The sequence below is a fragment of the Chiroxiphia lanceolata genome, chromosome 14 (genome assembly GCF_009829145.1).
Source record: "Chiroxiphia lanceolata isolate bChiLan1 chromosome 14, bChiLan1.pri, whole genome shotgun sequence".
Taxonomy (NCBI): Eukaryota; Metazoa; Chordata; class Aves; order Passeriformes; family Pipridae; genus Chiroxiphia; species Chiroxiphia lanceolata.
In genome coordinates, this window is record NC_045650.1 from 18,144,081 (window position 1) to 18,157,538 (window position 13,458).

Below are 13,458 nucleotides of genomic sequence, written 5' to 3' on the forward strand. Positions count from 1 at the left end.
TTGCATCTGGATCAACATTATTGTTGCCATTTATTCTCAGATTGGGAATAAATCACAAGTAGATAATTACTGGGAATGCTTTAGTAAGGGATATGTGGAACACTTCCTGATGATATATCCAGTGTTATTTTGAACAAAACCTCTCAACCAAAATTATGAATGGTGCTGGAAGGGTTCTGTGGTCACATGAGGCAAGGCCAGCTCACTGACTGGAATGCTCCTAGGAAAACTGGATAATAGCTGACTTTCAGTTTCTGCCAGATGTCCATACCTATGATGGCAACCACTACAGTCGATCTTCAGGGCCATGTTGCAGTTGCTTTGCAAGTTGTACTAAAGCACCTGTGCGTCCTTGTTGGCTGTAGATGTTTCTTCTGGCTTTACAATCCATGTGGATAATTCAGTGTTTTACTTCTGTTTCACCTTTATCCACGTCATGATAAGAGAACATGAACAAGCAAAGGAACAAGCTTAGGGTTTCCTTAATTTGTGTCTTGGAAGTTTTTATGCCAACATTTGTCTGCTGTATTTAAACAATGATGTTTCTACAGCGTGGGGAAAAAAAAAATAATTAAATAAAACTCTCTCTTGTGGCATCAGCTTCAGGAGCCTCAGCAAACTCTCACAAGGATGATGACACTGCCTCTGTAACCAGCCTCAATTCCTCTGCCACCGGCCGACGCCTCAAGATCTATCGCACGTTTAGAGACGAGGATGGGAAGGAATATGTGAGATGTGAGACGGTCCGGAAGCCCGCGGTCATCGATGCCTACTGCCGGATACGGACCACCAAGGACGAAGAGTTCATGTAAGGCCTTTATGATCTCTTTTTTTTTTTTCTCCTCTGTTTTTTTCCCCCTTTTTAACTTTGCCTGTAGACTGTTTGATTCCATTGGCAATCTTGTTTAAGTGAAGAAACGTAGAATTGAGCGCGGAAGCCCGGCACTGTAACCGTGGAGAGAGAGATTTAATGTCACTCCGTTTGGAGGGTGTTATGAACTTTGTGCAGTGATAGACCTGGCAGAAGAGTACCTGGTAAATCATCAGCTAGGCTAAAAAAACTTCTGTATTTTTATTTTTTTTTCCCACCCAGACGAAAGTTTGCTCTGTTTGATGAACAGCACCGCGAGGAGATGCGGAAGGAGCGGCGCAGGATCCAGGAGCAGTTACGGCGCTTGAAACGGAACCAAGAGAAAGAGAAACTCAAGGGCCCTCCAGAAAAGAAGCCCAAGAAAATGAAAGAGCGTCCAGACTTGAAAGTAAGCACATCCATACATAAAACATGCCAGAAAGTCTTGGGTGCTGGAGAAGTTTCCTGTTTTAGTGATGTACTAAAGGTCTCACTAGGGGATTTTAATGATGCTGGGCCTCTAAACTGGGAGCTCACGTGTGAATTCTGATCTGTCACCTTCCTCATATTTTTGCAGCTGAAATGTGGAGCATGTGGTGCAATTGGGCATATGAGGACTAATAAGTTTTGCCCTCTCTACTACCAAACAAATGCCCCACCTTCTAATCCTGTTGCGATGACAGAGGAGCAGGAGGAAGAGCTGGAAAAAACAGTCATTCACAATGATAATGAAGAACTCATCAAAGTAGAAGGGACAAAAATCGTCCTGGGAAAACAACTGATCGAGAGGTAAGGGAAGAAGCAGAGATACTGATGAATAATAAGAAAAAACAATTTAGAGCTTAATGCAGAACACTCATGTATATTAGTCACAGCAGTAAAGTGACACGGCTTTACATAAACTATTACTACAGAATTTTGATTGTGTGTTTGGTATTAAGGCAGATGGAACCAGAGGCAATACTGGGGGACAAATGGTCTTGATTCACAAGAGGGCTGGAGAAAGTATTGTGCTTTTTTCTTTGTCCCTAGTGCTGATGAGGTTCGCAGGAAATCTCTGGTCCTGAAGTTTCCTAAACAGCAGCTTCCTCCAAAGAAGAAGCGGCGAGTGGGGACAACAGTTCACTGTGATTATCTGAATGTGAGTGAAGGTGTTACTGAGCTGATTGCAGCAGCTCTATTTCCGTTTGTACCAACTGGCCAGGTCCTCTACTACTCCTGTGCAACCCCTGAGTGCCCAGTTACCTGCCCAGTAAACCAATAAACTAAATTGCCTGGGATTTCCGTGAGTAAATATTTTGCATCTGGTAACTGCCTTCATTTTTCTGCCTCTCATTTCTTCAGCGTCCCCACAAATCCATCCACCGGCGGCGAACAGACCCCATGGTGACGCTGTCATCCATCCTGGAGGGCATCATCAATGACATAAGGGATCTTCCTAATGTAAGCTTAAGCTATGGCACCCAAAAACTGGGTCTTAAGCAATGTGGTTGAAGCAGGTTCTGTGTTGTAGACACCAGAATTGGGCCAGGTTTTTCTCAGGTGAGGGGTGTGCCACCCCTGTCCCCCTTGCCCTGCACACACACAGGTGGTGTGCTGTATTTCTGAAATTAGCTCAGAAGCTTTCTGAGATTAAAATACCTGTGTAGAAAGTAGCATTGGATAGTTTTGTGTGGACAAATATTCAAAGCTGGGATGTGATTATTTTTAAGACTTCTTTTTTTTCCCCAACAAAACCAGAACAAGATGCATGAAACTTGATGTAGCAGTGTGTAATGCTTTTCTTATACATGTGGCACTGGAGAAAATTTGTACTTCACTCTTCCTGACCATATTTTACCAGAAACTTGCAAAATCAAAAGATTAAATGGAAGATTTGAGTTGAAATGAGATTTTTAATGTCTAGTCTCTTGACTTTCGTGCTGCAACCAAAAATACCATCTGAGAATTCTCTGTGAGATTTTTCCTTCTTAGAATGGTGTTAGAGAACATTTTGTAGAAGAAAGTGATAGCCACCGTGGGGCTGAGCTTGTTAGGTTTTCCCTGGTTCAGTAAAAGAACTGATTGTTTAAAGGTTTTATACGTTAGTGCCCCTTCAGCTGTGGAGGTTAAACTGAGGTTAGCTGTGCTAGCACTGCATTAGTAAGCATTTGTTTCTTGTCATCCTCAGACATACCCCTTCCACACGCCTGTGAATCCCAAAGTTGTCAAGGACTATTACAAGATTATCACCCGGCCCATGGATTTGCAGACCCTGCGTGAAAATGTCCGTAAGAGGCAGTACCCGTCCCGGGAGGAGTTCAGGGAGCACCTGGAGCTGATTGTGAAGAACAGTGCGACCTACAATGGTAAAAACACGGGAGAAATCGTGTCCCTGCTAATACATGGAGCTGTGGAACTTTCAGAAACAACAAAAGCAGCAGAAAAGCGGAGTAAATTCTCTGCCGGATGGCAAAAATGAATGTGTGTTTTTCCAGATACACCTGAAAGGATATATTAATGTTAGTGAACTAATTCATAAGTGAGAAAGAAGTGGACCCTGGCATGTAACAATAACTAACTGATGACTGTGAAGTAGTAACAGAAGTTGTTATGGAACTATCAGTGACTGGAGGCACTGCTGCATGTATTAAACTGCACTGAGGCAAAGTCCTGTCTATCTCCTTTACAGAGGGTGAAACTAAGCAAAACATTGTTTTCATTCTTTATGGAATGAATCTTTCAATACAAATAGGAATAGTTCACACCTGTTGAATCCAGTGCCTTGGAGATGCAGCTTTGAGTGGAGTTTACTGCCGTGATTTTGCATATTTTGGTCCTTAGTTGCAATAAATTTTTCCCCATTTGGAAAGGTCAGGAAACTAGTTTAAAGAAATGAATGAAAGGTAGTTTAAAAAAAAAAAAAGCATGGATTTTGCAGTAGAGCATGTATCTGCTGGGGGAAAGTGCTGATTCATTGAGAGTCAACTTTATTCTGACTGCTGATAGAAAAGTCTTTGCCCAAAATATCTTAATTCAACAGATATAAAAACCTCCCAGCTGCACTGACTCTCTCTGGGCTGTGCAGCATTGTGGGTGACACAGGCAGCACTGGGTTTGTGTCTTTACTGCTTCCTTTATTATTTTGACAGTTAAATCCCTGATTTATCCTAATAAATAAGCTTTATTTTTTCACAGTTCCGTTGCAAATGCTTGTTTCCATGTCTGAGGAATCCTGAAATTATTTAAAGCTGTGGGGTTTTGAATATTCTTAAAATGTTCACCTTGCCTTCCTTAGCAGTTCTGCTTCACTGACTGGATTTAGTCAAGGAAACAGAAATTTCATGATTTGTGCTGTGAATGTTTGGCAAAGGTGGAGGGCTTGGAGGCCAGTCTTCTACAGGCACAGCTTCTTTCCAAACCTTAACAGAATGTATACCAGAAGTGTGGATATTTGCTACAAATAACCTTTTTTTATATAAAATCCATACTAGACTTTAATAATTGCGTGTATTGAAAATATACTCGAGGATGTACTCCCAGCTGTGCTAGAAATACAACCAGTGGTGCTTTAGGAGTAAAGGTGAAGTCATGTTGTGACATGGGCCTTTCTAATCAGGCTGTACTTGCTGTGTGTGTTTGCAGGGCCAAAGCACTCCCTGACCCAGATTTCTCAGTCCATGCTGGACCTGTGTGATGAGAAGCTGAAAGAGGCAAGTCTTGTGAATGAGTTGTGATCAGAATGGAGGGGGAGGAATGGTAAGGGCTGGTCAGGATGTGTATAGGCAAAACACAGGTCTTTGGGGAGAGCAGAAGAAGATTAAGGGAACTCTTCCTCCCACCACAGGACGTATTTGAAGTTTTACCATTTTAAACAGTTCCCATTGGAGTCTTTCTGAAAAAAATAGATGCTTGTTTCTTCCTCTAGTTATTTTATCCTGTATGTAGGCTTATATCCTGGCTGTTATCCCCCCATTATTTACAAGTGTCTTCATAAAAAGGTGATTGAGAGTCTCTCTGGGTCAGAGTGTCATGATATAGCAGTTATTGGTTTAGGGTCAGCCACTGATGTCCCCTGCTTTTATTGCAGAAGGAAGATAAACTGGCTCGATTAGAAAAAGCAATTAATCCCCTCCTGGATGATGATGATCAAGTGGCCTTTTCCTTCATTTTGGATAACATTGTCACTCAGAAGATGATGGCAGTTCCAGATGTACGTAGGTTGAGTGGACTGTGTGTGTGATGTGCAAAATGTGCTGATTTATAGTCCTATGACTGTATTTACATTGTGGTTGGCAGTGCACTGCAAAATAAAAGTGCTCTGTCAGGGAGCTGCCCTGTGGTATTTGACTGGCACTCACCCCCTTCACTGGAGCAAAGGTTCAGAAGTGAATGCTGGGTTCCACTCTTTTTTTCCTGCTGCTCTCACTCCTGGACAGTTCCTGTGTCAACCTCCCTTTAGCATGAAATCACTGATTTCCAGGGTTCTTATGAAACATACTCTGATGCTGCTTATAGCATTTGCTTTGGTACATCTCAAAGCACTCTGCAAAGCTGCAGTTTTCAGGTGCAAATGAAACATAAGCTGATTTCTAATTGATCAGGTGTACCCAATGTTGTACTAGTTTGTTAGTGTTAAAGAAAACCCTTTAAACTTGCTAAATAAAACTGCAGACAGAAGGATTTTAGTGTCACTTATCTATAATGTGTCTTGTGTCTGGATGCAGTAAGGAACAAGAGTCTGTAGTGGTTAAATTAATCAGAGAGGACTTTTACAGAGGACAGGCATAAACTTTGCTGGTTACATTCTGTTGCCAAGTTGTCATTTCTGACATTTAGAAACAGACTTTAGAGTTTTTCTATGCCATCATACCATGATTCATTGTTAAACTGGTTAACTACATAGCCCCTGTTGTAAGGTCAGACCTAGGATTATATTTTTTGTTTGTTGTACAAGCAGCGAGTGTTCTTGCTGGACGCTGCAGTTATGTTGTGAAGAAAACAGTGATATTAAATAGAAAATTCTTTTGTAAATTTATTATTTTGTGTTACATGTTCGTGCTGTCAGACAGATGTCAACAGGCCTAGTTAAAAATCCAACTGGTAGATCTTTTCTCTGTGTCCCTCCTGAACTAAACTATTGGATTCAAGATGTCTTTTAAATGCTTTCCATATATTGTGAGTTTTAATCAGTTCTGGAGACATGCTTTATGACACTTGTTGCTCAAACTGTAAAAAATTCTACACAGGAGCTTTATCAACCTGCCTGTTTTCTTTCTTTCAGTCTTGGCCGTTTCATCATCCAGTTAACAAGAAGTTTGTTCCTGATTACTACAAGGTGATTGCTAATCCAATGGATTTGGAGACCATCCGCAAGGTGTGTAGCCTGAACTGTGCAGCAGCCACTTGAGAGATGTTTAGACTCAGTTACTTACTGGGTGACAATCTCTTCCAGAATATCTCCAAACACAAGTACCAGAACAGAGAGACTTTCCTGGATGATGTTAACCTCATCCTTGCCAACAGCATCAAGTACAATGGTAGGTGGTGAAAATAAGGCTTCAGCTGCCTTTTGGACTTAAATTAATTCATCTGGGTACCTGTGCTGTCAAAGTGTGTCGAAGCCCGAAGCTGTGAATCATGAACTTGATGATTGTTTTCCTTTCCTGCTGAGAAAAGAGAGGCTTAAACAGGGATGTTTTCACTGTCACATGAAGCTTTGTTCGCCACCTGGTATAGAATGGGGCACATATTTGGGGAGGATGTTCTACTTGTTCAGTGCACATCTCTGCTTCAGTGATTTGTTTCTGGGGCTTTCCTTGAGGTTGACAGGCTACAACCTTCCTGTGTCCTAAATCATGCGTTTAGTCCTGGAGCAAACTGGTTGTGCTGTGTTAGCCAAGTGTGAACCCTGCTTTGTATTTCTCCTTACATCAGAAGGTGTTGGGATTCAGGAGCCTGTGTGGTGAGAGCTGGGTAACCAAAACCAGTCTTGCTGTCCTGGCAGCTGGAATTAAACAAAGATCAGAAATGCCTGAAGAAATCTGTTTCTTCCTACAGGGTCAGACAGTCAGTACACAAAAACAGCCCAGGAGATTGTGAACATCTGCTATCAGACTTTAGCTGAGGTATGTGGGCAGCTTTACTGGAATATTTTTGTACGTTTGAATTTTCTGTTCTGGAACCTTAGTGAGCTTTTTTTGTTCTTAGTACGATGAGCACCTGACTCAACTCGAGAGAGACATCTCCACTGCCAAGGAAGCAGCACTGGAGGAGGCAGATCTGGAGAGCCTTGATCCAATGACCCCTGGTCCCTACACCCCACAGGCAAGTGACCAAGCAAAGCTTTCACTTCTGTTGTTTTAGTTTCATCTCCTGGATGTCTGATCCCGAGGTTCCTCTTTGTTTATTGTTCTCCATCTGTCTGCAGTCTGTGTTTTAGTAGAGTACCTTGTTAGGTGGTGTGCAAACAGTTATTTTTTAAGAACAAGTATGAGAAGTGGTTCTGATGCTTCAGAGGGTGAAATGCCTAAGGCAGAGAAGGTCATTTCCTAAGCAAGTTGTAAAACTGCTCTAAAGGTGAGCTCTGTAGTCAGGTACAGCTGAGTGTTGGTTGGAAGGCTGTGCAAGTGTAACAATTGGAAACCCTCAGGAGACAAGCAGTGGAAAGGTAAGGAGAACGTGAGGAAAAGACATGGATAGTTTAGTGCTGGGAAGAAACCAAGGAGCTGTTATTGTGGTGTTATTGTTGGAAAGGCTTATTGCTGAGTGAAGAAACGGACTGATATGGTCAGTGAAGTACAACTCTGCCTTCATTGCTGGGATTCTTTACATCTCTTTGTTCTGGTTCTAATGGAAAATAACATTTTTAAATCATCATCATTATTTATAGCAGACAATTGTCAGGTATTTTGTATGTGTAACAGACCAAGTTGGCAGCACAATTTAATGCTGGGCTGCTTTTTCATTGTTTACAGTTTGGCAAAGTTTTGTAAGCTATTTAGATTTTTTTTTTTTTAAGTAATTCTTCTTATTTTGGGCTGTTTGGTTGTTTTTAACAAAACATAGGTAAAAAACTTCCGCCAGGAATGAGAAGTTATTTCCTGAAAAATAAAATTGCCTTTGGAATTTGCCTAGTAAAGTAGGGCACATCATTCTAGTGTCTGAGATGTGCCTTTTGCTTTTTTGGAAAAACTGTTGAAGTTCATAAGCCTTGGGAAAGATCTCTGTGCTGATAACTGGATGATAAAATGCAAATGTTGTGCTACAGGAAGACAGAGCAAAGCTTTCTTTGCGTTGTTCATCCCGATTGTAGACCAGTAGTTTCTCTATTCTGTGCAAGAGAATGTTGTCTCCTGTTTCCACCAATACTTTAGCCACCTGACTTGTATGATACCATCACTTCTCTCAGTCTGTCACATGGTGCCTCATTCTATCAAGATGAAAGCAATTTGTCTGCTATGGACACTCCCATCACTACCCCAGGGAAAGGAGGAACTCAGGTCAGAATCCTCCATTTTAAAATCCGGTTGGAGAGTTGTCGTCTGAGCAAATTCCTAAAAGGAGGCGACGATTTTGTGGGAAACAGGGGACAAAAATCAGGTTTTCCAGGCAATTTCCTTCATTTTGACTGCTCTGAAGGAAAAGGGAAAAAAATTGCAGAGCACTGGGAACTGAGATACTGCAAAACAAAGTATAGAGAATCAAAAGCTGCAAAAGAATCTGCCTAAGGCCAGGTATTTGTTTGCTTCACTACTTTTGGAAGTGGAAACCTAGTGACTCATGCTACAGAGGGTTAATGTGCAATCCCCTGTTGATTCTGAATAGGGAAATGGTGAAGGATAATCTACAGATTCAGAAGATCATAATTAGATCATTACGGTTGCATACAGTGAAAATAGGAGCTAGGAAGAGATGGTTGCCACTGTAGATACCTTATGGTTGTAAAAGGGAAAAAAAAGCAGACAGGTTAAAGGTATTAAATCCTTATAAATGAACTCATCACATTAACCACAGAATTTTGTTTCTTAGTCTTTATTCTGTATTGAACAAAAAAAAAATGTTGGAGGAGGGGGAATAGCAGAAGGAGATGCAGTAAAATGACCATGAAAATAAATTACAAGGAGAATGAAGAGGGTTAGGGGCCATGGGACTGAAGGGGGTACCAGAAAGGGGGTGAGAGCTATTCTGAACAGTGCAGGCAAAGAGAAGTTGGTTGTGAGCAGTTCTGTCTAGTATTGTAGCCATCTGTAGCCTTCTAGATCTGGAAGTCTTCGAGCTTTCTGCAGACAACTTATAGTCTTTGGGATAGAGTCTGCATGTCCTCTGTATCTTGGACTCATGGTGTCTGAGGGAAGAACAGGAAAGAGAAGGGCAGAAAAAGATTTGTTGGAAACTGCTGTACGCTTTTAAAATATGTTATGAAATTTTAAGAGCTAGTGGTATTTTCCAGAAATAGCTGGTTAAACAAGGAACTCAGGTGCTTTAAGGCTGGAGATTCCTATTTCAAGGATGAGCACATCAGGTAAAAGTGTGTGGAGACTGTGCTCTCTGATCTTGGACTAAAGAGAAAAAGAATCCTTGCTCAGAGAGTGATGCACATCCATTTTTCTTTTTGGCTTTCCCCTCCCGTCCTCCCACACCCATCTCTGTGGCCCAGATGTCAGTCACACCCCCTGGTTGATGTCCTTCCTCAGTGCTGTTGCTATTTGTGTTCCCGTTCAGATGCGCCAGGGGCGAGGAAGGCTGGGCGAGGAAGACTCTGACGTAGATATTGAAGGATTTGATGAAGATGATGATGGGAAGCCTAAGACTCCAGCCCCAGTGAGTATATTCACAGAAACCCCAGCCACAGTCCACGTGCTGACTTGCCTGCCATGTCTGCTGCCCTGAGACACAGCGGTGCCCGTTCCCAGGCTCTGAAATGCAGTTTGGAAATGTTGGCACTGTGAAAAGAGGGAACATTTCAGGGTGGACAGCGTGGTAAATAATACACATATGCTAGAAGCTGGCAGCACGTTGTTGGATCTTCAGCATCCCTGTTCTGTATGACCCAGGAAGTGGAAGATGCAGATGGTGACCTTGCTGACGAGGAAGAAGGATCAGCCCAGCAGCCCCAGGCCAGTGTCCTCTATGAAGACTTGCTTATGTCTGATGGAGAGGATGATGATGATGGGAGTGATGAGGAGGGGGACAATCCTTTCTCATGTAAGTGTCCTTCTTTTATAAAAGGTTGACCGGGAACTGGTTGTTCATTAACCCAGCTAATCTCATGCTTCCATCACAAAAACATGCAGTAGAGAGCACAGAGCATAATTGGGATACATAACTGGATGGTTTAGTGGTGAAAAAGGGAGACCAAAGGGGCAACATGAGAAAACTGGGTGAACATGAGTGGAACAGAAAACACAGTGGAATAGGAATTTACTCTGTAAGTACAGACACAAAAGAAAGCAGAGTTAAGACAAGATCTTGTTGGTTGTATTTCATAAAGTGAAACTGCAAATGGTTCTGAAAAGACTGGGAGTAAGATTTGGTGTGCAGAGCCAGGAATGGGAAGTTTAGTAAAAGCACAACATTTATTTTGATATGAAACAAGGTTGTCAAATGCTACTGTTAAAACAGTGTTATCAAGAACTGGAAGAGGTGTACAGAGGTTCCTTCAGACTGTTTCTGTTTTACTACAGACTTGTCATGCAGAAAAGCTTATAATGGTATTTAACAATGACTTCTGACAATTATTAAGGGGGAAGAAAGGGGAATTATTCCAAGTAGACAAGACAAAAGACTATTGGAGTAATGGTGGTAATGAGATTGCTTTGGAATAACATCAGAATTGGGCACTCAGTCAGTGGTATCACCTCCCAGATACCCTTCCTGCTCCTTGTGGAGACACTACTTCATAAACATTCCCTACAGTCAACATTGCAGCCTTTAAAAGACAGTAGGTATGGACCTGACAGAAGAAACCTCCTATTTGTGACTAAATGCTGGTTTATTGCACAGCTATCCAGCTGAGTGAGAGTGGCAGTGACTCAGATGTGGAGCCCAATGCAGTGAGACCTAAACAGCCTCATGTTCTCCAAGAGAACACAAGGATGGGCATGGACAATGAGGAAAGCATGATGTCTTATGAAGGAGATGGTGGGGAGACATCTCACGTTATGGAGGACAGCAATATCAGGTAATTAGAGCTGAGAACCTTTTTAAACCAATTCTTAAAACCCCTTCTCTTAAAGTTTTTTGCAGTGTTCATCATAAAAACCTGAAGAATATTGCACATCTTTTCTTTATTTTGTGACTGTTTTTACTGTTGCAACCATAATTACAATTACAATTATAATTACATAATTATAATTGCAATTTGTTACTTATTGCCTTGGTTCTGCTGTTAGATTTTCACTAATAAAAATATTAGTTAAATTTAAAAAAAAAAAAGAAATAAAAAGTAAGTTCTTTCTTGTAAATTAGATGATTTCCTGTACACACTGGTTTTAGAAAGCAAAGCAAATAAAGGTTTTTACAAGTTATCTGAAACTGCAAGATGGATTTGAAGTTTAAAGATGATTTAGCTGCTTAACTTTTTTTTCCTTTCTCTAAAAATCTCCTGACTTGAAATGCAGCTGGAGTCCAAAAGAATAGGAATATGCATATTCTGTATTTTGGAAGGAGTTCCATTATTGGAAAATCTTATTTTTATTTTTTTGCATTTGAGAGAACACCAACCTACTCTTCCTTCTCTGGGCATTTTGTAGCGTCAGCCGTTTGATTCTCTGTTCTCTCTCTACTTGGGGAATTCAGTCCCTTAATACTGTTATTGATATTTGCCTAATTCATTATTGTACAGATAATTGTGCTGGCAGGCAATGGTTAGTCCAGCCCAGGACCTTGACAATAGTCAGCAGGAAATGCTGGAGATGATGATGAGAACAGGCTCTCTGCCTTCTGTCTGCAGTGAATGTGACACATAGAAGGTGTTGGAGGGATGTTTTTCCTGCCCTGAGTATATCAGAGTGGGGTGGGGATACTTGAATTTCCTTGGAGAACTGGTGCGTGTTTTTATTTTAGAAAGCTGGCCAGTGGCAGAACTGAAGTGCACAGCAGTTCTGAGTGTTCACAGGACTTCAAGCCAAGGAGCTTTTACAGGAGTTAAATACAGAATTGTTGGTACCAGCAGCTCATTTGAAATCGCTCTCTTCTTTCTTCTAGTTACGGCAGCTATGAAGAACCAGACCCAAAATCCAATACAAGAGACACTAGTTTCAGCAGTATTGGAGGGTATGAGATCTCAGAAGAGGAGGAGGAGGAGGAACAGCAGCGCTCTGGGCCAAGTGTGTTAAGTCAGGTCCATCTGTCTGAGGATGAGGAAGACAGCGAGGACTTTCATTCCATCGCAGGAGACAGTGACCTGGACTCAGATGAATAAACTCCCTTTCCTGAGATGATGGCTGTCCTGGGCCACTCTTGGCTCCTGAATGTCTCCTGTCCCAGTTTGGTGTAAGGAACAGTGTAGCGTGGACTGTGTTAATGAGCAGATTATTTTTTTTTAATATAATATTTTAATTGGTTATAAAACATGTTATGTGATGGAGTGAACGGTGAAAAATAAGCTTTAGACAAACATGTCCTGCTGAAGCCTTGGCTTGTCATAGCCTGTATGAGCTCCAGCATCCAGATACAGTTCAGTGTTTATAGATGTAAAACAATTCCTCAGAAATACTGGCCTGTCAGATACATTCATGTCTGTCAGGGGAAAAAAAAAAGCTTGCTCAGAATAAAACACTTGCTGTTGATAAACAAGTATAAAGCAATTTTCACTGAATAAAGGGGAGGCTTTTCTCTGGGAGAACAAATACAGCATCTGACATCTCACCCCTGACTTGTTTTGATATTTCGACACTTCCCAAGCAGCTGCCCTACTTTTAAGTGGCAATTAGTTCCAGAAATCAGAATTTGGTAATTTGAGGCCAAGAAACCCCTCACTTTCAGCCACCTGGGAAAGCACGTGCAGACCCCGGGGCTGCCTGTGGAGCCGTGGTGGAGCTGGCAGAGCCCATGGAAATACACCCTGAACTGGGGTACGGACGCTTCTGCTGCTGTCCCTCTGCCGGTGCCCGGTGAGTGAGTGCAGGCGTCCTCGTAAGCTCTGATGCCCCCGGTGGGCTCTGGTGTCCCAATGGGCTCTGATGCCCCGTAAGCTCTGGTGTCCTGGGGGGCTGTGATGCCTCGGTGGTCTCCGGTGTCCCGCTTGGCTCTGGTATCCTCACAAGCTCTGATGCCCCCGATGGGCTCCGGTGTCCCCACAGGCCCTGGCGCCCCTGGTGGGCTCCGGTGTCCCCACAGGCCCCGGTTCCCCGCAGGGTCCCTGTCGCGGTGCCGCGGGGCCACGTGCGGCCGTACCCTGTGCCGGGGGGGGGGGGCGTGGGGGGGGTGGCAGCGGCGCACGCGCAGTCCCGCCGCCTTTGGCGCAGCGCTGTGCGCGGAGGGATATTCGTTTCGGATCACAGAGTTCCGGGAATCCCTCCGCCGCGCCGCCCGGGAGCGCTGCTCCGGCGCCGCCCGGACTATTTCGGGCGGAGATAGTCCCGGCCGCGGCCATTCGGCACCGCCGCCGCCGCCATTTCGGGTCC

At 42.9% G+C, this 13,458-nt stretch overlaps 1 protein-coding gene across 4 annotated transcripts in view; it reads left to right on the plus strand.

Moving 5' to 3' along the window:
- Positions 1-12,639, plus strand: part of TAF1 (TATA-box binding protein associated factor 1) — a 30,082-nt gene extending 17,443 nt beyond the window's left edge. For 2 of the 4 annotated variants that reach the window (XM_032702492.1, XM_032702493.1), the window contains exons 24-40: positions 601-808; positions 1,094-1,259; positions 1,428-1,639; positions 1,883-1,991; positions 2,195-2,293; positions 3,021-3,198; positions 4,475-4,542; positions 4,920-5,042; positions 6,114-6,206; positions 6,285-6,369; positions 6,890-6,957; positions 7,040-7,156; positions 8,206-8,331; positions 9,554-9,652; positions 9,886-10,036; positions 10,835-11,012; positions 12,038-12,639. In XM_032702492.1, coding sequence (XP_032558383.1) covers positions 601-808; positions 1,094-1,259; positions 1,428-1,639; positions 1,883-1,991; positions 2,195-2,293; positions 3,021-3,198; positions 4,475-4,542; positions 4,920-5,042; positions 6,114-6,206; positions 6,285-6,369; positions 6,890-6,957; positions 7,040-7,156; positions 8,206-8,331; positions 9,554-9,652; positions 9,886-10,036; positions 10,835-11,012; positions 12,038-12,254 — 2,297 coding nt within the window. In that variant the 3' untranslated portion in view covers positions 12,255-12,639. The remainder of the gene's footprint in view (positions 1-600; positions 809-1,093; positions 1,260-1,427; positions 1,640-1,882; positions 1,992-2,194; positions 2,294-3,020; positions 3,199-4,474; positions 4,543-4,919; positions 5,043-6,113; positions 6,207-6,284; positions 6,370-6,889; positions 6,958-7,039; positions 7,157-8,205; positions 8,332-9,553; positions 9,653-9,885; positions 10,037-10,834; positions 11,013-12,037) is intronic. The other 2 variants (XM_032702491.1, XM_032702490.1) reach the window with 2 other exon arrangements.
- Positions 12,640-13,458: the final 819 nt, after the last annotated feature.